Consider the following 25,448-nt stretch of genomic DNA (forward strand, 5'->3'; position numbering starts at 1 on the left):
TAAAATTTTAATTAAGTTAGTCCATAAATTTTATGGGCTTTTGAGCCATAAAAGTTATTGGGCCAGTCTTTGGGCTTTTGGGCCCATTGGGCCAGTTTAAGTTGTTTTTGGGCCTAGAATGTTTTATGGGCTTTAAATTATTTTAATTGGGCTTAGAACAATTTTATTGGGCTTAAGTATTTTAATGGGCCAGATTTAAGTAATTGGGCTTGAGTGTTAGGGTCAGCAGTCCAAGACCATCCATGAGAAAATTGCACGTGTCCTGATTATATATTTAATTATTTTTATGCATTGAAGTTATTTTAATATTTATATGTTAGTAAGATATTTAAATTAAATATATATGAAGGACACACATTTTAATTAAGTACATGCATTCATGAAATAATTTTATGCATAATTAAATATTTAAGGTTGAGCAATAATAAAATATTTTATGTTGGAAGTTGAAGTAGTGTGACAATTTAAGGGGAATTCGTCCCCATATGTGAACTATTGAAGGGCAGTTTACTGCCAATTTAAGAGGTGATTCGTCACCGCCACGTACGTTGGTTTCCACGCTGATCAGTATTTAATGTATGATTTAAGGTTACACTACGGATACAACCATGCGATGTTAGAAAATTACCTTGCTCAACAATGTTATGTATTATGTATGTCTATGTTATTTAAGTTAATTTAAGTTATGTTTATGCCAGGATATTTTTAAGCATGCTCATTCATGTATATGTTATGTATTAATATTTAAGTGTTTTAAATTATTTTAAACCCTTGTTATGTTAGCATGTTGGGTCTCTAGGCTCACTACACTGGTATGGTGCAGGTGAGTACGTTGAGGCTGAGGTTGTACCCACCGGAGGCGAGGATGTATGAGCGGACATGCATTGACCCCGTGACCGTGATAGTTGTCTGAGTCACATTGCATGTTTTATTTATGTCAGCATGTTACATTTATTTTTAGTATTTTTCAGTGGTTGGGTTTTGGAATGTTACTTTTAAATATTTTTAGTGCATGCAGTTTTTAATTATTTTCTCATGACAGTATTTTAATTAAATGTAGACTCAGATATTTATTTTATTAAAGAATGCATTTTGATTTAAGTATTTATTTATTTATTTATTTTTAAATCTTTTTATTCTGTGCATATATGTATGGGCATATATGTACATCTTTTATTTAGTAAGTATAAAAAAAAAAAAGAATTTCCGCATATTTATTTATTTAATAATTATAGAGTTAGGGTCGTTTCATTGGAAGCTTAAAAATCAATCTCCTATGGAGTTTTCTGGCTAGCACGATGAAGAAGATGAAGAACAAGGGAGAGGGTGACGGCTGAAAACTTAGAGGCGTCGGTTTGGGTAGATTTAGGGTGTAACTTAAATAAAATAAGGTTTTGGGATAATTAAAATATTAATAAGGGTTTTAAATATATAAAATGTATAACTTAAAAACTCTAAATAATAAGTAAAATCTGATAACTAATTTAAAATCCCGAAATATAAATTTTAGGGAATTTAAAGATAATTAAAAGTCATATTTTGGCTAAATTTGGATAAAAATGGGCTCCTAAAATTATATAAATTCAAATACTAAAAATTTTGAGGATATTAAACTCAAAATAATATTTTTGGGCTCTAAAAAAACTCATAAAATAATTTGGGTAGAAAGTTGTCATCTCGTCCGTCCACGGTTCCGTCTACGCGATAAAATAACTAAATTTCCATAAATCATGAAAAAAAATCCTCTAATTATGGGTTAAATGCTTAAAAATAACTTAAAACATGCACAATTAGTTTCACATAATTATTTAACTCAAAATCTAAAATTTTAAATAAATAAAATCCCTAATTATGCATGCGAATTTACGTACTAAAAATACTGGGTGCTACAATTGAGGAGGCGGGAGTGATCACCGGTGCCAAGAGGTTGCACGGACAATGAGCGGCTTCTGGTAGGCTTCTAGGCGGAGGGAGACATGAATGAACCAATCCTGCCGGAATGAGAGGGATTCTGAGACTGTGTAGGTATGGGACTACATAGTTGAGGAGAGCTTAAAAGATTTCATATGTACTACTCATATCAAGAAGGTGCATCTTCTTTTCGGGAGCTCATCACATAAGAACTCTAAAGTTAAGCGTGCTTGACTTGGGGCAATTATAGGATGGGTGACCCCCTGGGAAGTTTTTCAGGGTGCGTGTGAGTGAGGACATAAGCACGTTGAAAAGATCCGTCTTGATACAGTGGGTCGTTACAAATGGTATCAGAGCCGACCTCTCTTAGTACGGTATGGTTCGGGGACGAACCAAGCGGAAGTTGGGGGGCATGTGACGCCCGGGCCTGAGGAGGCGGGAGTGATCGCCGGTGCCAAGAGGTTGCACGGACAATGAGCGGCTTCTGGTAGGCTTCTAGGCGGAGGGAGACATGAATGAACCGATCCTGCCGGAATGAGAGGGATTTTGAGACTGTGTAGGTATGGGACTACATAGTTGAGGAGAGCTTAAAAGATTTCATATGTACTACTCATATCAAGAAGGTGCATCTTCTTTTCGGGAGTCATCACATAAGAACTCGAAAGTTAAGCGTGCTTGACTTGGGGCAATTATAGGATGGGTGACCCCCTGGGAAGTTTTTCAGGGTGCGTGTGAGTGAGGACATAAGCATGCTGAAAAGACCCGTCTTGATACAATGGGTCGTTACATTAGGTGTCAAAAGTGTTATGCGTCTTGTGCTTCTCACTCCACGGCTGTTGTGAAAAACACGCATCAAATGGAATGGGTTAGGGCAAGAGCTTCTCACCTCTTCTCCCATTCTTGGATTCTCACCGCATCTTCATCCTCTTAAAATTCATTCGCCTTTCTATCCTCTTGATGTTCCCTCTCATGGGATTGAAAATCTTCGACTGGGTTAGTTGTGTCTTCGCATTTTTGAATCATTTTTTTGGGTTTTCGAATATTCTATGTGTTCTGTTTCTCCACGTCGCTCTTCTTTAATTTTTTGTTGTTCTCAAGGAAACAAATTTGTATAAATTCAGAGGAAAGCTTGATTTTTTTGGAGTTTTCTTTCTTGTGTCTTTTCATCAACTTTACGTGCATAGAACCCAGGGTTTTATCACAGTATATTAGCCAATTTTGTTGCATTTTTATTATGTTATTATTTTTTAGGATTTTTAGAGTATGATTGGAAGGCATAATATTTTGTTACATCAACTCAGCAATGCTTTGAAGATTGTGTTGTTACTCACAGGGGCAGATCCAGAATGTAAAATTTGGGGGGACCGCATATTAAGTGACGGTAATATGCGGCGGTATTAAAGATACCAATTTTCAACGATGACTATTAATTTCGCTCTTTGACTTATGGTTCATGTGGTATTTTCCTAAAACTTTTTCTTTGAAGATGAGATATAAAGAAAAAAAAAATTGAGAAACTTTATGTTCGAGGGCCACATAGATTTGTCATTATTAACGAAATCAAATTTTAAATTAATAAAAATCCTAATTTTATTCACTTTATATTTAATTTTTTAATTTTAATTTAAAGTTCAGAAGTATTTTTTAAAAATAATTTTTTAGACATTTTTTAATACGAAAAAAGTGAGGATAAAATAAAATTTTAAAAGTAAAGTTTTAATTTTATAAGAAATGCTCACCCTTAACGTCTATACATGAAAAAAAATCTAATTTAATTTAATAAAGACTAAATGATAGACATTAAAATGATCTCAATTAAAAAAGATAAAATATGGGTCCAAGACAAATAAATTAAAAAATTAAAAACCAAAACAAATATAAAAAAAATTAATACATGTGTCCAAATAAAATAAAATAATTAAAAATTAAAAAGCAAAGGAAATGCGGGGGAGGAGGTCGAACGGGGCACATTGCCCAAAATGGAGAGTGTATGCCATCTAGGCTAGGACCAAATTGTTATATTAAATAGTTATTAAGATATATATACGCATTTTATAAAAATATTCATATATAATACTAAAAAATTTTACTTTATTGTGAAGTTAATAAAACTGAGTCCAGACAGCCTTTAATTATTGAGGAGTTGCGTAGTAGATTCTATAATCAACCCAACGTCAAATGTGGATGAACAAGTCTTTTATGGCAGTTATTACTTTACTTACTTTTATTATAAAATGATGTTTTGATTTCCTCTTTCTGCTGGCATTGTACATACAAGACGAATCGATCATTCCTGTGGGTCTTGTTTGTCAACACATTGGTGAAGCTATTCCTACAGATGATTTAACACTGAGAGTGGCGTTAGACGAACATGATTATATTTTATCTTGGCATTATAGTTTATTTTAGCTGATACAAACAAACCTCATTCCTTAACTACTCAGGCCGGTTATGTGGATACGTCTTTCTCTGTTCAAAATTAAAACTCGGTGAATCGAAACTAATTTAGTTATGATTAGTAACTTTGTCACAAGTTCTAAAATAACCTTACATTTTATTCGAGTATGTGGTGATTGATGTTAAATATGGATTAACCATCTTAAATTTTGGTCCTAATCCCATGCTCAATTGCTGCAACCCTACCTTTGCTACTACATGGTCATTTTTTTTATATTTATGATCCTCTCTGAATTGCACTGAAGTGACATAAAAAACATGTAAATAAATGCTTGGTGAAATATACTTTTAGGCTCAGTTTGGTACATGTGATGAGATAAATAATATATAGATAAGTAATGTAATGTAATAAAAAAATAAATAAGAAAGGATAGTGGATATTTAATTTGATTGATATATTATAGTTTATTTGATTTGATTGATTAAATTTTATATAAAAATGGTAAATTACCATATTATCATTTTAATAATAATAAAAAATATAAATAATATTATTTATAAGGGATAATATAGTAATTTCAATTCAATGATTTGATTGATGTAAGATAAATAATTAATGATTTGATTGATGTAAAATTATGATTAATAGATGGATAAATAATATGATGAGAAGAACGTGTGATTATATAGGATAATTTTATACATAGATTATTAATAACGGTACCAAACGAAGCCTTACATGATAATGTTTTTACTTGTTTTCTGTGAAAACAAACACACATATATTTACTAGAGCACTTTGAAATACAAGTTCATAGCTTATTTATTGGATATCTCAAACTGCAGGTAAAGCTCAAGGAATTCTCTTTGAAGACGAAGGTGACAGGTATGAATACACAAGTTGAGGATATCTCTTGACGACATACGTTGCTGAACAACAGTTTTCTGTTGTCACTGTTAAGGTTTCCCAGACTGAAGAATCTTGGAAGAGACCAAATCATTGTTTGCCTGTGCAATTGTTGCTTGGAAAAGGTGCAATGGTATGTAATTGTCAGTTTCACTTGTTTGGAAATCGAGATTTTTATCAACTCAGCATTTATGCTATTATTATATCCATTGGATTGAGTTAATATGTTGTTGCCTTTTGGGATTTGTTACATGACCCTATAGATCAAATCTTGGGGTACTCATGGAAAAATTCTGCAAATTCCAATGCCTTCAGAAACTGAAGTGTCTGATTTAGTGTCAGCCAGTGACAAATGCTTCAAATTTCGAATAGCTGACTTTATTGGTTCTTCTATCATAAGTTCTCATCTTTTGGTTCAATTGTTGTCACTATCATTTTAAGTCTAATTCTTGATTTTTTGTCATTTTTCCAAGAAATTTTTATGTATTCTGACCACTTTTCTCTGACAAGAGAAGGTATTTGGCACGAGTTAGGGACATATACACTGAAATTTGGATCTCTCGAAGGAGCTAAACACTTCCATTTATACAAAAAAGAACACATTGATTTTGCATCTGGCTTCAGAAAAAGCTATAAGTATTCCAGTTTCTGATATCGCATCTTGTGGAAAGGGAACAGAACTTTCTCGAACTCCCGTGGAAATGAGAAGCAAGGGGTGGTTTTTTAAAGGTGGTACCATGGGTTGGCGGTAGAATAATTTCCATTGAGCACCTTTCTTCAGGTAAACTAATGCCTATAACATGCATGTCTCTTGATGTATTGTTCATGGTATGATTTCAACTTGCTAATATTTTTGTACTGATACTGTAATTCTACTTGTTTTTGTGACAGGAATTCAATGGCTTCATAGTCAAGTTTAAATAAATGGGTATGAATAATATACTGACTTGGTGTACAGATCTGCTGGTTGATTTGAAGAATATTCTGTCATTAAGTACGGGAAAATCCTACTTTACGAAAATGCAATTCCTCTCCAGCACACACAGACCAATGCAACCAGTTGAAGTATCGATTTTCTTGAATTAATAAGTACTGATGAACGAAAATCCAATTACAACTAATTATGAAGAATGGTGTATTTTGCTGATATGATATTAGCTTAAATCTGATATTATACTTATGTAAATAATGCGAAAAATGACAAAATGATCTAACCTAGGACAAATTCTATTTCTTTTTCCTTTTTTTAATCAAAATAATAAATTAACGGGTTTCTCTGTTTTTCCATCAAACATGGCCAAAAAAATTGATAGATGAAAGAATATATAAGATCCAAACTTTCAATTGTGTGTACATTTGAACATGGAAAAATTCTGCGGGCAGCTACTATGGAGGTTGGGTACAACAACAGCTGATTCTAGCACACCCTTTCGTCGGATGCTTCGTCACCCATTGCGGGTCGGGTTGGTTATCGGAGGCGATGGTGAACGAATGCCAGTTGGTGCTGATGCCCCATGTGGGTGACCAAGTGATCAATGCAAGATTCATGGCTGGAGATTTGAGGGGAGGAAGATGGGATGTTCACGAAAGATGGTGTGATGAATAGCATAAAATTGGTTATGGACGAAGAGAGTGAGATTGGGAAAGAATTAAGGGGGACTCATGGCAAGTGGAGGGATTTCTTAATGACAAAAGGACTCGAGAGTTCTTACATGGATGATTTTGTTGGCAACATGCGAAGCCTTTTGGAGTGAGACTTGAAAAACGTAACAACCGGTTTCAATCTTTATATACTTCTTTATGAAAAATGATTTTGTATTATGAAAAATGATTTTTTTTAAAAAATTATCCGAGGATAAAAAATTAATTGATGAATAACTTAGAGAGATTCGGTTATTATATTTGAAAAAAAAAAAATGTAATCATCCTACCTATTTTCGAATAACTCCGAATTCCAAATTGAATTCCAAATGCTAATTGATAATATATATATATATATATATATATAAATATAAATATAAAGAAAGACTCGTAAACAAAAAAGAAAACAAACAAAGAAAGACCCGGCCGTATGAAAGATAGGTTACGAAATCTGTTCAAATATGATCGATCGTCTTGAAGTGCATAGTTTGGGATCAAGAAAATAAGAATAGAGAGAGAAAAAAAAAAAAAGGAAGAAGAAGACCGCTGAAGCTTTAAAAGTTGAAACTAATATAAAAATTAAAATATGAATAAACGAGAAAGTGAAAATCCTACCCCGATTTCTTAAGAATTTAGGGTTATTACTTATTAGTTGATTTTTGGAGATTATGTAATAAAATACTTATAATTCATGCAATAATCGATTCAATATGATTTTTAATTGGATATTTGTTGAAATTTTCTTTAAAATTATAGTAAAACCTATTAAGTAATTAATAACAAATATATTAAACTTTATTTACTGTATAAAATAAAATAATATTAATTTTTATTAATTCAGTTGAACAGTCTTACTGGCCGACCAGTCCGATTATTGCATTTTCTCGAAAATTTGAGTGTGATCTGTGAAAATTGGTGGAATTTCTATAAAAACCTGGGTGAACACCTCAATTGTGTTCTTTACCTAGTAAAACATAAACCCGAGAAGTAAAACAGGACGAAACATATTAAACTTCATGCTCAGCTCAGAACACACCATTCACTTCCTTTCTCTCTTCTTTTGCAGTCATAAAAATTTCTGGCAAAAAAAAAGAAAAAGGATAAGGGTTTAGGGTTTTGCCCGTTTGACAAATTTCCCCAGAATGGGAGGTTCTAGATTTCAATTAAACAAACATCATAAATCCCGATTTGCTTCTAAATCTTCACGGAATGTTCACAAAGTTTCTTCAAAAGGTGAAGATGTTGGTTTTCGAATTGTTTTTATCTATCTACAAATAGTCTCAATTTCGATGGTTTTTTTTTTTTTTTGTTTTCTTTCTGTCAGATAAAATCAACAAGTCAAAACCCGAACTTAATGTTGTCAAAGGAGCGAAAGCTGCTCGACTTCAGCGCAACAAGATGATATCATTTACATTTATGTAGATTACTGCATGCTTTTTACTAGATTTTCTATGTCCATAGGTGTAAGTGCACTGGTTTATATCACAAATTACTGGTAAATCGAGTCAAGTAGCGTTAGTTGTTGAAGTGTACTGAATCGTTCCACTAAATTCTAGTTAACAAACATGCCTCTGCAGATAAGGGAACAGAAGAAGGTCGCGGTATTGAAAGAGAAGATGGCATTATCTGGAAACAAGATTTTCGACTATATCACTTGTGTTAAGGAGAATCTCCTTATAAAAAATCAACACAAGTGGGGTATCGCGTTTTTGTATGCACTCCTTTTAAGCAACTACCCTGATAAAGTTTCCGCTTGTTTGAGTTATTTTTTTAATTTATTTTTAATTACGTTGCGTGTATGTATCTTAGGTGTTATTTGGCCTTTCGGCCTCTGTGAACTTGAACTCACTTGAAGAAGACATCCTAGCTCTGTTGTCTGGAGAGAGAAATGGAGAAAAATTTCCTGCTGTTGCATCACCTGATTACAAGATGAGAGCCACAGTATGTTCGCAATATGGTCTATATCCCCGAACTTTTGTGTGTATGTCAAGGATGGATTTTATTGACAGCCCACTTTCTTCTATAATATTAATGTGTATGGTAGCTTAAAAGTTTACTGTTTACCTTTTCGTGGTTGCTTTTGTGCTAGAAATATGTAATTTTGTGGGCATGGTTCGGTTTTTTAATTTGAGTTTGGTCTTTAATTGAAAGTTGAGAGCTTCAGTGGGGTTATGGCTGAAACTTTGGACTTTTATTCCATCAAATTCACCACGGATAGAATATATATTAACTTAAGTACCAATTTAAGTTCGGAGCTTGTGCCTGTTCGTTACCAGAAAATATGTGAACCGTGATGAAGAATAACAAATAATTTCCTTGGTAATGTTGTTTGAAATCGATAATGTTAGCGTGCAAGTTGAAGGGTATTAATTTCATGTGTTTGCATTAGGTCTTGAAAGCACCTCCTGGTGATTTGCTAGCGTGTATGGAAATGGCCAAGGTAATTACTGGTTCATTTTTTAATTTGCAGATCTAATACTTGTTACTATCGAATTATATGTAGTTTTTATGCTGACACGTTTTTTTTCGTAGATTGCTGATTTGATTGCATTTGTAGCATCCCCGAATGCATTTTCTGAAGAGAGTGACTCTGGTTTTTTAATTGATCCATTTGTATCTCAATGTCTCTCTGCATTCAGAACACTTGGTCTCCCAAGCACCATGGTGCTAATTCGGGTATATGATTTTTTCCATTACCATCTCTCTATGCCCAGCCAGCCGCTCATACTGTTAGTTGTAGAATATTGGAAGGAAATTATGTGTTGAAACCTCAGAGGTGTCTGTAGGATCTTCCTGATGACTTGAAAGGGGAAAATGAGCTGAAGAAGATGTGCATGTCTGAGCTTGCTTCTGAGTTTCCAGAAGATTGCAAGTGTTATTCCGCAGATAAAAAGGATGAATTGCATAAGGTCTGTAAATTGTTAACTAATTACCCTTTTTCATCGCAATGTCATTACCAAACTGAGGCAACTAAAGCTGTCCGACAATCCTCAGTTTTTCTTGGCTCCTGATACTTGTACTCTTTACTTCGTTTGTGGTCATAGATCCTTGAAAAGGAACAAAGGCTTAAGGTGCCGCATTGGCGAAACCAAAGGCCTTACCTTGTGGCTCAAAAGGTACATTATGGCAAACTTTTAGGCTGTCTTGTAGAATTTTCAGTTCCTTTTAGTTGCTTGAATTGCTTGTATCATAGTTTTCCCATTTGATTTACTAATCTTCATTTAATTTATTTTGCACTTGAATAGAGTTCTGTTTAAATCCCCCTGAAGCCCCCTTGTGATGCTGCTAACGAGTTTGAGATGCATGGATGTGGTGAAGCCGACTTACTTTTCTCTATTAACATCGAGATTATTGTTTTTAACTCTTATTTAATTTACATTAAAAAATGAATTACTATTACTTTATAATTGTTTCGGGTGAATCCATGTCCTATTGAGTAATTCTTGATGACAAATTGTAAGGTGGTGTTCGTGTCAAATTGTTGAACTTAGTTTTTAAATGTGACAGCGTTGGGAGCTTTTTTTTGGTAGCAATTTGTGGGAGATATATTTGAATGTGATAAACTTCCACAAGGGAAGGGTACTAGGCCAATATCTTCCGTGAAATCAAATGACATAAAGCAAAGACAACCATAAAAAATAAAAGTTACAATTAAACTTTGACCAAGAACCCACCCAAGGACGGGCTTCCTTGTATTTTAGCTCGACTTCAAGTGAGCATGTTAGAATTGCCAGAACCACCCGGAATGGTTATATCTTTGAAGATTATCCATAGAGCCAACTTTGTCATCTTTGAAGTGGATATTAAATATTTTAAATCTTCCAAATCTTTATGACTCATCTCAAAATTTTGTGACCCTATAATTGAGGACGGGAACATCATTGGTGGCATATCATGGTATAGGGAGATGGCAATTTGCATGCATGGGTGAGGAGTTATGTCAGGGACCCAATAGTAGAGGCCAGAGGGCCCAATTACTAACAATGAAAATCCCATTATTAAAATAAACAACAAGAAGAATATACTAGAAGAGAGTAGAAAGGGGGTCACATGGAAAGAAGGGGTTGTTCTCTTGTAGAGAGTGTTAACTCTGAGATTATATTTCTTTCAGTGCCATTACATTTGAGTATTTCATCTTGAATCTTGTTCTTCATTTCTGTTAGAATTGTAGAATTTCTTGGGTTGGGTTGCAACAAGTTATACGTAAGATGTTAGGCTGGTTCACTGATTACCAACAATAGCAATAACAAAGAAGAGATGGAACAATAATGGAAGTAATTATATTAAAATATAATGATTCTGAAGAACAAAGAACTCCCAGATTTGGAATCTGTAACCCCCTAGCCAAGCTAGTACATATCAAAATATTTCATAACTAACTCAACGCCATCCTCATGCTGACTTTTATATTTCCCCCTATACACGTGTTAACTAAATGGGCTTTTTATGCCTTCTAGTATAAACAAACTTGATATTGGGCTTGGGTTGGTCCTCCAGGCCCCTAACAATACCCTCTCCCTTCAAATTAGCCTTGTCCTCAAGGCTAAAGTGAGGAAACTGAATTGCCATTTCTTCTGCATCCTCCCATGTTGCGTCGTCTGCAGCTTTATCTTTCCATTCAACGAGTACTTGCAACTTGTCTTCAGCGCCCACTTTCTTAGTCCTTGTGGACAATACTTTGTGGGGTTCAAAACCCATAATGAAATCTGTCTCCAACCCCCGCGGAAGTTCCTGCAGTGTATGCCCCGTCCCAACTGCTTGTTTTAACAACGACACATGGAACACCGGATGAACCTTGGACTCCACCGGTAGCTGCAGCTTGTAAGCCATACTGCCCACCTTTGCCAATACTTTAAAAGGTCCATAATACCGGGGAGCTAATTTCTGAAACACCCTCTTACACACCGATTGCTGCCTATGAGGTCTCAGCTTCAAATAAACCAAGTCACCTACCTGGAATGTCATATTTGTCCTTCGAGCATTGGCATATTTGGTCATACTGTTTTGAGCCCGCTGTAGATTATATTTGAGGTGCCGTAAAACCTCATCTCGATCACGCAACTCTTGCCCCACCGCTGCCACCTTCGTCTCCCCAGATAGAAACTGTGTGAGCACAGGGGGTTGTCTCCCATACACTGCCATAAAGGGTGTCATTCCGGCCGAAATATGATAGGTAGTATTATACCAATACTCTGCCCAGGGCACCCAGAGAGCCCATGCTTTGGGTTGCTCAGATGAGAAGCATCTTAAGTATGTCTCAAGGCACCGGTTCAACACTTCCGTTTGGCCATCCGATTCTGGGTGGTAGGCCGAACTCATCGCCAATTTCGTGCCATACAATCTGAATAATTCTGTCCAAAAAGAGCTCATGAAAATAGGATCTCGATCACTCACAATAGATCGAGGGACCCCATGTAAACGAACAATTTCCTTGATAAAATGTTCTGCCACTCCTTTAGCATTGAAGGGGTGTTTGAGCAAGATGAAGTGGCTGTATTTGGATAACCTGTCCACCACCACCATTATCACATCAAAGCCCCGCGATTTTGGTAACCCAACTATAAAATCCATGGATACATCTTCCCACACCGCCCTTGGAATAGGAAGGGGTTGTAGCAAGCCGAAAGGTTTCATTGCTTGGTATTTTTGTCTCTGACAAATGTCACATTCCGCCATCATTTTAAGAACATCTGCCTTCATTCCCTCCCAATAGAAATTTCCTGCCACCCGTTTTAGTGTACGCAACCCACCAGAATGGCCCCCCGATGGTGTCGTATGACACTCTTCCAAGATCTTCTGGACCCAAATAGACCCCTTAGGTAGCACCATTCTTTCTTTGTGGAGCAAATTTCCATTGACCAGCGTATAGGGTCCAATGGCATCGGTGGTTGAACCCACCCTCTTCATCACCTGCTGTAACACGGGATCCTGATGTACTGCCTGGCGCAGCCCCTCAAACTCCACCCAGAATGGCAGTGACACATTACATAACTCCGTCGTCTCTTCTCTCCTAGACAATGCATCCGCTGCCCCATTGTGCACTCCCGCCTTGTACTTAATCTCAAATTCATAGCCCATCAATTTGGCCAACCAATGTTGTTGGTTAGGTGTGGTGATTCGTTGATGAAGCAAGGATCGTAATGACTTATGGTCGGTCATCACCACGAACTTGCGACCCAACAAATAAGGACGCCAATGTTGAATAGCCAAGACCAGGGCCATCAATTCTTTTTCATACGTGGATTTGGCCAATGCTCGTTCTGCCAACGCTTTGCTGTAAAAAGCCAAAGGTTTTCCATCTTGAGAAAGAACAGCCCCAATGCCCCTTCCTGAAGCATCACATTCAATTACAAAATCTTTCTCAAAGTTGGGCAGCTGTAGCACAGGGGTGGCACTAAGCACTTATTTTAGCTCTTCAAAAGCCCGCTCCGCTTCGTCGCTCCATCCGAAATTATTCTTTTTGAGTAAGTCCGTTAGAGGTTTCGCTATCTTCCCATAATTCCTGATGAATTTGCGGTAATACCCTGTTAAACCCAAAAATCCTCGCACCCCCTTCACATTTAGAGGTCGCGGCCACGTGTGGATACTGTCGACTTTGCGTCGATCAACTGCTACGCCCAACGCAGAAATGATATGGCCTAGGTACTCCACTTCCTGAAGCCCGAACCCACACTTTTTCTTATTCAACAGTAGCTTCTCCTCCAACATTACATTCAATACCGTTTCAAGATGAATCAAATGTTCATCCCATCCTTTGCTGTAAATCAAAATATCATCAAAGAAAACCAATACGAACTTCCTCAAATAAGGTTGCAATACCTCATTCATTGTGGCTTGGAATGTTGAGGGGGCGTTTTGGGGCGTTTTTCAGCCCGAAGGGCATTACAAGGAATTCGTAATGTCCCATATGAGTGCGAAATGCTGTTTTAGGTATGTCAGCGGGCTTGACCCTGATTTGATGGTAACCCGATCGTAAGTCCAGTTTTGAAAAATACACCGCCCCATGCAATTCATCCATTAGCTCATCAATCACCGGAATAGGAAATTTGTCGGAAATGGTGATTTCATTTAATGCCCTGTAATCTACACAAAACCTCCAACTCCCATCTTTCTTTTTGACGAGGATTACTGGGCTAGAATAAGGACTTTGGCTTGGTTGTATAACGCCAGCTGCAAGCATCTCTGCCACCAACCTTTCAATCTCATCTTTCTGGCAGTGAGCGTATCTATAAGGTCGTACCTGGGTAGGCCCGCAGCCCTCCTTAATTTGGATGGTATGGTTGTGCCTCCTCTCCGGGGGTAAGCCCTTAGGTTCGACAAACACTTTGGCATACTGCTGTAATAGATGTTGGACCACAGCTGATTGAACCGTCTCAGACTCCACTGCTAAACCAGCAGCCCCCTGGTGGTGCATGGAGTACAAAGCAACACAAAATGCAACATCTGTGGTCTTAGTAATGGAACGAAGAGAGACCACAGAACGTTGAAGTGTCGGATCCCCTTGTAATATCACCTCCTGCCCTCCTTGCTGAAACTGCATTCTCATCTGTCCCCAATTCACCATAACATCTCCCAAAGTTCGTAACCAATCGATCCCGAGAATCACATCCACGCCACCCAACTCAAACAAATACCCGAGGACTGTCAGTTTGCACGCCTCAAGATCCACCCCTAACTGAGGACAAACCCCTTGACAATCTACACGGCACCCGTTACCCAGTAGAACCCCAAAACGCACTGAATCATCAATGGGAAGCCCCATTTTCTCAACCAATTTTCTGGAGACAAAATTGTGGCTAGCACCACTGTCGATCATCACCACTACTCCTTCAGTGGCTACCGTTCCTCGTAACTTCATAGTCTGGGGGTGGGAGAATCCACCCACCGAAAATAATGGTAATTCCAGAGTTCCATACTCTTTGTGACGTTCGATTTCAGCCTCACTCCCCGTCGTACCTGTCATCTGCTGCGCTTCGTCCAACTCGGTTTCTTCTTCATCCTCGGCCAAAAGTGTTACGCGTAGGGCTTTGTGAGCGCATTTATGTAGAGGATGAAACGGCTCGCCACATCTGAAACACAACCCTTTATCACGGCGATGTATATATTCTTGGTGTGAAACAATTTTGCCTTCTCGTGGTTTTAGATTCTCACCCTTGACTACGCTGCCACGATCACCAAACGTTGCTCCGCCCCCGGTAGATGATTGTCGAGGGACACCGACAGAGTAATGGGTCTGGGTTTTCTGATTCAGCGATCCTCCTCCTTTCTCATATTTTGGGTTGTGGCCCAAATTAGTATTGGGCCTATATTTGTCTCTGTCCCATGGTGGAGGACGGCCCGAAAGCCCATCCCATAGATCTCCCCCTCTGTTTGATCGGACACCCATGGTTGCCGGCCCAATGCGATACTGCCCCTGGTTCCCAAATACCTCTTCTTCAATGGCCCGAGCCAAATCCATCGCCTTCAAGATAGTGCGAGGATCGTGGATGCCCATCCGCCGATTGATTTCCTCACGCAATCCCGACAGAAAATATCCCAAACACTGATCCTCCGGTAGATCACCCACCTGAGCCAGTAATATCTCAAACTGTTCAATGTACGCTTCGACCGACTGGGTATCTTGCTTGAGGGAAGAAAGTAAAACAAAAGGGTTCGCCGCTTTCCTCCCTCCATAACGGCGAATCAACTCCTGTGAAAATCTGTCCCAAGTGAGGTTCGGGATCTTCATGCGAAGCCACTGGAACCAGTGATATGCTGGTCCCTCCATGTGCATGAGGGCAAGCTTGAGGCGATTATGCAACGGCGTATCATGAAGCTCGAAATATAACTCCGCTCGGCCGAGCCAAGCCCGAGGATCGACCCCATCGAAACCCGGAATGTCCACCCTTCGTAACGCTAGACGCATTTCATAGTCTGCACCGCCCCCAATATCGTAACAAGAGCCACCACCTTCCTCTTCGTGCACCCCTCCATCGTTTTCCCCCCGTTTCCGTTGTTTCTCATGGATGAGGGAGAGGTCGCGATCCTCTGTAGTCTTTCCCAATACCCACTGCTCCAAACGGGCATGAGAGTCGGCCATTTTCGCTTGTGCTTCCGCGATCGTGGCTACTGCCTTGGTAAGTGAACCAATATTCTCCTGCATCTCGATCATCGATTTCTCCAGAGCTTCCATCTTAGCTTCAGAACGAGTGAGAGCCATCTCTTCCAGGGCAGGTCGGACCAATTGTTAGGCTGGTTCACTGATTACCAACAATAGCAATAACAAAGAAGAGATGGAACAATAATGGAAGTAATTATATTAAAATATAATGATTCTGAAGAACAAAGAACTCCCAGATTTGGAATCTGTAACCCCCTAGCCAAGCTAGTACATATCAAAATATTTCATAACTAACTCAACGCCATCCTCATGCTGACTTTTATATTTCCCCCTATACACGTGTTAACTAAATGGGCTTTTTATGCCTTCTAGTATAAACAAACTTGATATTGGGCTTGGGTTGGTCCTCCAGGCCCCTAACATAAGATTGCCAAGTTACAAGGCCACCTATAGTTTATCACTAACAAAATAGTAGATTGCATGTGAATTGGCTTCTAACTTGTGGGAAGAATTAGATGCAGCAGAACTCAGAGTCTCAGATTCAAGGAATCTCGCTTTTCTTATATCGAAAGCTTCAATGTTGTCTCAGGTTGACCTTGTGGCCAATGATTGCAGCTCAAAGCATTGTACCATTGTCCTTACGGGTTATCTTCGTGCTCGTGGTCTATCAATAAATCAGCTGGTGACACCCTCAGCCTCAGTAGTTGATTTACTGCTATGATATCTGTTAGTGTCTTGAGTTTTTCTGGATCAGGTACATGTAACTGGTGCAGGGGATTTCCAGTTGCACAAAATTGAACTTCTCAAGGATCCGTGTACTCTGAATGTACAAAAAGGAGGGGACTTAATGGATTCAGAGGGAGTAAATGATGTACAGGTATGCCATTAGTTTAAACTTTAATGCAGATTTTTCAGATGGATCACATATATGATGTGATTACTTGCAGTTGCTGTAACTGACCCTCTTCCATGGACCAAAGGACGTACTATGTCCAATCAATGCCCAGGCCCATAGTTACACAACATGATATACGATAGAATTTGGTTATCTTTGGGGCTCCATGTCAACATGTTTGGTGGTTATTTATGTATCTGTTTTATCTTAAGGAGGATTTGGATGGTCATCGAAGGAGTAATCCATGCTATTATACTTTATTTACGTGAGTTTCAGTCCGGTTCCTTTCGAATGTAGCGTAGAAAAGACAAATCTAGGATAGACCAACTCTATGGATTTTCAATGTGAATTGGCTGTCAGAAACTTAGCGAACAATTTTGTAGGGTAACATGCTACTGTTATGGGATCTTTAGTCGCACTTTAAGTTGTTTAATATGTCATGATTAGAACTTGGGTCTTTCCACAGGTGGAGGGTGTTTTATCTTCATACTTCATTTGACATTGAGCACTTGTCCTCGTGTATCCAGTTGTATTCAGTTTGTTATTTTTCTTGCATATTACAGGTTGTGAGGAGCCTTACCCCTGATCCTATGAAGCAAGAACCTTTAGTCGTTGAAAATATCCCAGATCTATTGGCAGGAAAACAGGTTGATATCTTGTGATTGGTGCTCCATGCATTTTCAGCTTCTGGATAATTGATTCTGTTCTATATCTTTTGCTTCTATTTGGACCTCACATCAGGAACCTTGACTTCAATTTCATGGAATGCTGTCCTCAATAAAATTATAAGTTGATTTCTTACCTATGCATCTTGTGTGACAGTTGTTTGCTATGTCGGCAGGTATCTGAGATAACTTGTTGTACACTTGAAAAGCACGATTCTAATATTCGTTAAATTTTCTTCTGATACGTATCTCTTTCCGTCATCTTTATATTATCTCTACCAAGTACCTGTTGATATTTTCTTAATTCAGACATGGCCAACAGAGGCAGAAATGGCTGAAGCTGACAAGTATGAAGAGGAGATAAGGGTGAAATAGAAAAGGCTTCCTAAAGGCACATCTGAGTATCAGGTGTGGCCATGCTTGTTTCCTTGTTTAATCTACGCTTTTCTTAAATGTAAATTTTTTTAAAGGGGAGATTGGTAAACACACTAGGTCACTTCCTATGCATTGTTATTAAATGCTATTACTGTTGTAAAAAAATTTACAGGCTGCATGGATTATGGATGATTCTGGCGATTATTATCCAGCCAGTGATGAAGATGGAGCTGATGATATGGTGGTGGAAGATGGCGAGGCCTGCTCTTCTGATCAGAAAGTCGAGAATGGCTTTGAGTTAGACGATGATCAGGCTTCACTGAATTTGAGAGATTTTGATGAAGAAACTGACTTAGATTCTTCAATGATGGTAATAGTTGATCTTATCGGCCCTAAAACCAATGTCATTAACCTCTAACAGCACTATAAGCAGGAGGCATACCCCTAAATGCATTACAATGAAGTGATACTTGGCATGAGTTCCCTTCACTGAATTTGAGAGATTATGATGAAGAAACTGACTTAGATTCTTCAATGATGGTAAATATGTGATCTTGTCGGCCGTGAAGCCAATGTCAATAACCTCTACAAGCACTATAAGCAGGAGGCATATGTCAAATGCGTTACAACAAAGTGAGAGGATATCCATTCCAACTTCCAAGGATTTAAAACTATACCATAATCACTCTAATCATGCCAATTTAAATCCAAATCAACCAAGAAAAAACGAATCAAGATAGAACAGATGAAACCATTATCCAGAATCCAAATATAAACCCAAAATTAAAAAGAGACAAGGGGTTCAGTGCAAGAACTCCCTGATTACCTGCAGTTGCTTATTTCATTCTTGCCAATGAACCCAAAGAAGGGACCTTGATCAGCCTCCTCAAGCTTCTTCTCCTTGAAATATTCTTGAAGTTCTTTAGCCCTCTGCCTTTGAAACTCCAAAGTGATCACATTCTTGCCCTCCACACCACCGTCGTCCGCCTTCTTGGGAGCAGCACTCGGCGGCTGATAGAAGCTTGTTCGAGAAGCTACTCTCCTAAGAACAGGAAAAGAAAGATTGCAGAAGAAATGGGACAATTGAGAATTTCTATTTCCAAAAACATAACCGTTCATACAAGGAGTCAATGTATTTATATGCTTTGCTATCTTCCACACGTGTCTCTCTACCCTACCACTAACTTGGCTACATTCTTTTGCACTTACTCATTTATTTATTTTTAATTGACTACTTTGCAGTGGTGATATAGTCCACTAACTTTCTTGGAACACTTTTCATCCTTGTGCCCTGAATCTCCTTCTCTTCCTTGCCTTTAATCGTATCATTACCCCCTGTATTGGAAAGCACCTTGTCCTCAAGGTGAAAGTGAGGATAAGCTTGTTGAAATGAATTGAGGTCCACCCATGAAGTTTCCTCCAACGGTAAGCCATCCCACTGAACCAATACTTGAGAACTCCAAGACTGATCCTTCCGAATTCGTCGAGCATCCAGATTGCTAAAGGAGTAACCAATGGTTGGTTGTACACTGAAGTGGAAGGCAACTGCAACACGGTGACATCTTCTGGATTGGGACACCATTTAAGAACAGAAACATGGAATATAGGATGAATCCTGCTGTGAGCTGGAAGGGCGAGTTTGTAAGCAACAGAACCCACTCGCTTCAAAATTTGATAAGGCCCATAAAATCTTTTACTGAGTTTAGTAAATTTCTGGCCAGAAACCGAACGTTGACGATGAGGTTGCAACCGCACATAGCACCACTGTCCCTCCTCCATAATAACGTCTCGGCGATGCTTATCAGCTTGCACCTTCATCCTGAACTGAGCTTTCTGCAAATTGTCACGTAGAGAAAGCAAGATGCGATCCCTATCCCTCAACCAATGATCAGCAGCCTCAACGGTAGAAGAATCCAGAATATACAAAGGTAAGGAAGGCGGAGGTTTCCCAAACACTGCTTCGAAAGGAGACATCAATATGGCCGAATGGAAGCTAGTGTTATAACAGAGTTTTGCCCAAGGCAACAAGATAAACCATCTAGTAGGAGTGTCAGAGACAAAACTGCGAAGATATTGCTCCAAACAGCGATTTAAGACCTCCGTTTGACCATCAGATTGAGGATGGTAGACACTTGACATTTGTAAAGAAGTACCACTGTTTTAAAACAAATCTTGCCAGAAGTTGCTTAAGAAAAGTGGATCACGATCCGAAACAATGAACTTCGGAAAGGAGTTATGTTTAACAACAATATCAATGAATAAAGAAGCCACTTGTGTTGCCGTAAAACGCTCCTTTAAAGCACCAAAATGAGCATACTTGGAAAGACGATCAACAACCACCAAGATGACAGAAAATCCTTGAGACAGGGGTAACCCAGTAATGAAATCCATGGATACATCCTCCCAAATATTTTGCGGAATTGGAAGTGGTTGCAATAACCCAGCAGCTTTATCTGTACTGTACTTAGTTTGTTGACAAACATGGCAACTAGCATCATAATTCCGCACATCCTTCTGCATTTTAGGCCAATAGAATACATGCAGCCAATCACAAAAGAGTTTTCTTAACTCCACCATGACCTGCCAAAGGAGTATTGTGGAACTCGAAAAGCACTTTGGGTTTTAAAGGAGATATGGGATTTAAACATAATCGGTGCTGTTTGTAAAGGAGACCATATCGAAGTTGGAAAGAGACCGAAGAAGAGCTAGAAGATGAAGTGGAGTTGAGAAGAGACTGATAAAATGGGTCACTACTTACCTCAGCTCGCAAGTCATCAAGGAATGGAAAAAGAGGGCCTGTGAAAGCAAGAGTCGAAGAAGGATCAGGATTGGATTCTGGGAGAACGTCGAATTGACGGGACAAGGCATCAACAACCACATTTTGTTTCCCCGACTTATACAACACATCGAAGTCATACCCCATAAGCTTAACAAGGTATTTTTGTTGATCTGGTGTATGTATAGATTGGGTAAGGATGCCCCGAAGGCTTTGGTGGTCAGTGATGATTGTAAAGTGGTGACCAAGAAGGTATTGTCGCCACTTAGTAACAGCGTGAGTCACGGCCAACAGCTCACGAACATAGGTGGAGGATTTGGCTAAACGGGAATGGAGCTTTTTGTTGTAATAGGCTATAGGATGATGAGCTTGCAAGAGAACAACACCAATTCCTGTCCCCCAAAGCATCGGTTTGGACTTGAAATGGTAGTGAAAAATCTGGAAGAGCTAAAACAAGAGGATGAGTTAAGGAAAGTTTTAGGGAGTTAAAAGAATTTTAGGCCTCTGGAGACCACCCAAAGTGATCCTTTTTCAGAAGGTCAGTAAGAGGGGCTGCCAAGGAAGCACGTAAGGATTTAATTGTGTTTGGTTGAGGCCAATCCTGGATAGCGATATGCTTGACGGGATCAGGTGACACACCTTGAGCAGAGACAACATGACCCAAATAGTCAATTGAGTGTTTCCCAAAAGAGCACTTAGACCACTTGGCAAAAAAAGAATTTTGCTGAATGCATTGCAAAACTGTGGCTAAATGCTCCAGATGAAGACTCCAAGTTTGGCTGAAAATTAAGATATCGTCAAAAAATACAGTAACAAATTTTCGAAGGTAAGGTTTAAAAAGGTTGTTCATGGAAGCTTGAAAAGTGGAAGGAGCATTTGTAAGCCCAAAGGGCATGACGACGAACTCATAGTGACCCTCATGAGTTCGAAAAGCTGTTTTAGGGATATCACGTGGATGAATACGAATTTGGTGATATCTCGCTCGCAAATCAATTTTGGATAACACAGTAGCCCCATGAAGTTTATCTAATAACTCATCGACAGTCGGGATAGGAAATTTATCCTTAACAGTAACATGGTTTAAAGCACGGTAATCGACGCAAAAACGCCAAGTGTCATCCTTCTTTTTTACTAATAGAACTGGAGAAGAAAAGGGGCTTTGACTAGGGCGGATCAACCCTGACCTTCCATGAGGCCAAAGAGGCCTCCGCCTCAGGTCCCGACCCTGGAAGGGGCCCAAATTTGTTTTTTATATATATATATATATATATATATATATATATATATGCTAAATTGGTGTTCACTGAAATTCCAAAAAAAAAAAAAAAACTAACCAATCTTTAATAAAAATAATAACAACTTTAATTTATTTTTTTAAATAACTGATTAAGCATGATTTTCTTTTAAAATTCTGTTTGAATAATTTAAGCAATATCAAGAAACTTTAATTTGAGTTTTTTTAATTTTTTTTTTTGGAGAAATTAACAAATAAAAATTGAAATTGAAGGAGTCTTGTATGAATCTTTAAATATTTTTTAGTAACAATGGATGAGAAAATTAATGGTGGCGAGTTGTGTTTGATGTTGATTGTTGTAAAATGCTATTAAACAAATGAAAAAGAGTAACTGACATGCTCCAATATTAAACAAAACTAAATAATTTATTTCTAAATACTGATATTGGCTATCAAATTTTTTAATCACCAAGAACAGTTGTATCAGAAAAAAAATTCTCAAGTTGAAGTAATCAAGAATTATTTTTGATAAAAAATGTTATAGGGTATTCTAAAAAGCTAGTTATGTTGTATATTGACAAATAAATAGTTTGTGAACTAGATTACACGGATTTTAAAAATATTATTGCATCTAAAACATCTATACATGAGTAGTATTTATGTAATTATTTCAAATATTTTTTGACATATGTAACATATTTTTTTATGGTGTATTTATGTATTGTTTATAATTTGTTATTTGCGAATCGAACTTTACAGTTATTGTAACAAGAAGACTCATATTTTATTTCTCGCCTCAGGCCCCATCGAACTCAGGTACGGCTCTGCCCTGACTGCAGCATTTCTGCCACGAGTTTTTCAATCTCGGATTTTTGAAAGTGTGGGTACCTATAAGGCTTGACATTTACAGGTTTAGTGCTTGGGAATAGATGTATGTGGTGATCAATGACACGGTGGGGAGGAAGTGCTTTTGGTTCTTCGAACACATCCTTGTACAAGTCAAGCAAAGTACAAAGCTCCTTCATGTTGTGGCTAACCGGTGTATTGGACCTGCAGCTGCTGCAAAAGAGAGCAAGTGAAAGCACTCAGAAATACCATCAGCTTTGACCAACTTACGGACTTGATGCAAGTGAAGTTGATCCCACTGTAATAAAGGTTCTCCTTGCAGCCGAACCAATCGATTCTCCCACAAAAATTCCATATATAGTTGCTGGTAATCAACAATGATGCGGCCCAACAACTTCAACCATTGCACTCCAAGAACTATATCAGCTCCTTGAATATTTAGAACATAAAAATCGATACAAAATAACTCGGACCCCAATTGAATGCTCACTTGAGAACAGTAACCTTCACAAGATAAAGCTTGACCATTACCAACCAAGACTTGAAAATGCGGAGAAGGGCAGACATGTAATCGCAAGAAATTTGCAACACGTTCTTGAATGAAATTATGGGTGCTTCCACTGTCAATCAAAGTCTGAAACCCCAGAAATTAGCGCTTGAATTCACAAAGTCTGAGGTGATAAGTGCCCTTCCATTGCATGAAGACTAATTTCTGGAACATTGAATACATCCCCCTGAGTCTCCCCTGGAGGCAAGGGCTCCTCTTCAAAAATTTCGTCCTCCTCCATGACGAAGAACGAAAGACGTCCTTTACATTTGTGGCCCATCGAAAACTTCTCGTCACAGTTATAGCAAAGACCTTTCTCGCGTCGTGCGACCATTTTGGAGGGAGACAATTTTCTGATGATCCCAGGGAGTTTTGGTTTCGGAACTGAAGGTAATAGTATAGAACTCGGAGTCGGTAATAATGGTGGTAGAGGTGGAATCCGAGAAGAACCAGTGAAAGGATCCGATCTAGCCACCTTGCCCCACGGTTTGGGACTCCATTTCATATCCAAGGACTTATCATCAAACAGTTTAGCAAGTCCCATAGCTTGAACAAGTGATTGAGGTTTATAAACCTGAATTTCTTTCCGTAACTCGGTTCGAAGCCCAGACACAAAACAACTAACTAGGGCATGCTCTGGAACTCCTGGAATCTTATTGGCAAGCTGTTCGAACCGATGTTGATATGTTGCCAATGTTCCTGTTTTCACCAATTTAGTCAATTTGCCGAATGAATCCTCATACTCCGATGGACCAAAACGCTTTTCAACCGCAATCAAAAAGTCACTCCAACTATCGCACAACTTATTTTTACTCATCCAATCGAACCAATCCAAGGCGGCGCCATCGAGATGAAAGGACGCAATCAATAGACGTTGCGGATCCAGTGTGTTATAAAAATCAAAGTACCTCTGTATCCTGGAGATCCATGCTAATACATTTTCACCCGAGAATCGAGGAACCTCCAAACGCATTGTGCGGAGCTGATTGCCGAGTCGATAATTGTGTTGTTGCCCGGTGATATCAGATTTGAGTTATCAGATCCGAAATTGACTGGATCATCAGATACTGCCGCCGATTTGCGAAGATGTTGCTCTACCTTCGCATCCAAAGTCTGTAAGCCGATCGCGAGATCCTTCAATGAATTCGAAAGAATTTCCATATTGTTGTTTTGTTTATCATGGGTTGCTGTAATTTTGGACAAAATTTCTTCAAATTTAGCAAGTCTCGTGCCTTCTGCCATCGAAGAATCGACGAAAACGAGAGCACCAAAATGATAGAAGCTTGTTCGAGAAGCTACTCTCCTAAGAACAGGGAAAGAAATATTGCAGAAGAAATGGGACAATTGAGAATTTTTCTATTTCCAAAAACATAACCGTTCATACAAGGAGTCAATGTATTTATATGCTTTGCTATCTTCCACACGTGTCTCTCTACCCTACCACTAACTTGGCTACATTCTTTTGCACTTACTCGTTTATTTATTTTTTAATTGGCTACTTTGCAGTGGTGATATAGTCCACTAACTTTCTTGGAACACTTTTCATCCTTGTGCCCTGAATCTCCTTCTCTTCCTTGCCTTTAATCGTATCAGCGGCGGAGCGGCTGCCGGAGGAGACGGTGGGACAGGCTTTACGGGTGCAGGAACCACTGGTCTTCTCAAAGGACCCTCGGACTGGGAGCTCTTTACGGTAAATTTCACAGTTGATGTCGAAGAAGAAGAAGAAGAAGAAGAAGAAGAAGACAATGAGTTGGGAGATGAGGGTTGCGGAGCTTGATGCATGAAAATGGAGGTGGCGATGCTAGTGACCTTTTTCCCTGCCACAGATTGAAATTCTCTGTACAATTTGACTGTTTTTCTTGTTATTTGTTATTTGTTATTATTTTCTAGTTTTGTGTGGTTAATAAGTTCGGAGAAGATCGTGCAGTCGTGATGGTTTCGGAGGATTTGGATAAGTTGACATGGCTATATTATTATTTTTTTTTTTTTTTGTAACGCGGGAACTCGCAGCTGCTACCCTTAGATGCGCTCTGGGTAAACCCCGAACTAACGCAATAGCCTGAAAACTAGGCTAACTAGGCTAGTCAGGTAAACCACACTGGGCAAACCCTGTGTGACAGACTAGCCCAAGAAAGTGTTGGCAGGGGGGAATCA

General features: G+C 38.6%; 1 protein-coding gene and 1 long non-coding RNA gene across 9 annotated transcripts; both read left to right on the top strand.

Annotated features, from left to right (window-relative positions):
* The first annotated feature begins 2,597 nt into the window (after positions 1-2,597).
* Positions 2,598-24,454, top strand: LOC140880859 (uncharacterized). Its single transcript, XR_012149726.1, has 2 exons — positions 2,598-2,705; positions 22,984-24,454. It is a non-coding gene; the product is annotated as an uncharacterized lncRNA (long non-coding RNA).
* Positions 7,791-18,380, top strand: LOC140880858 (uncharacterized). Of its 8 annotated transcripts, XR_012149725.1 has the most exons (14): positions 7,791-8,089; positions 8,181-8,319; positions 8,434-8,567; positions 8,666-8,797; positions 9,246-9,296; positions 9,389-9,532; positions 9,643-9,765; positions 9,901-9,972; positions 16,546-16,638; positions 16,711-16,833; positions 17,415-17,498; positions 17,593-17,692; positions 17,826-17,924; positions 18,064-18,380. XR_012149725.1 is itself a non-coding variant. In XM_073285699.1 (13 exons), exons 4-12 carry the CDS (start codon positions 8,786-8,788, stop codon positions 17,889-17,891), a joined length of 768 nt encoding a protein of 255 aa, XP_073141800.1. In that variant the 5' UTR covers positions 7,791-8,089; positions 8,181-8,351; positions 8,434-8,567; positions 8,666-8,785; the 3' UTR covers positions 17,892-17,924; positions 18,064-18,380. The 8 variants fall into 8 exon arrangements, 4 of the variants coding, with proteins under 4 accessions (XP_073141800.1, XP_073141798.1, XP_073141801.1 ...); XR_012149723.1 differs by having other exon boundaries at positions 17,415-17,692; XR_012149724.1 differs by having other exon boundaries at positions 17,593-17,924.
* Positions 24,455-25,448: the final 994 nt, after the last annotated feature.

This window comes from Henckelia pumila, chromosome 2, assembly GCF_033568475.1.
Source record: "Henckelia pumila isolate YLH828 chromosome 2, ASM3356847v2, whole genome shotgun sequence".
Classification (NCBI taxonomy): domain Eukaryota; kingdom Viridiplantae; phylum Streptophyta; class Magnoliopsida; order Lamiales; family Gesneriaceae; genus Henckelia; species Henckelia pumila.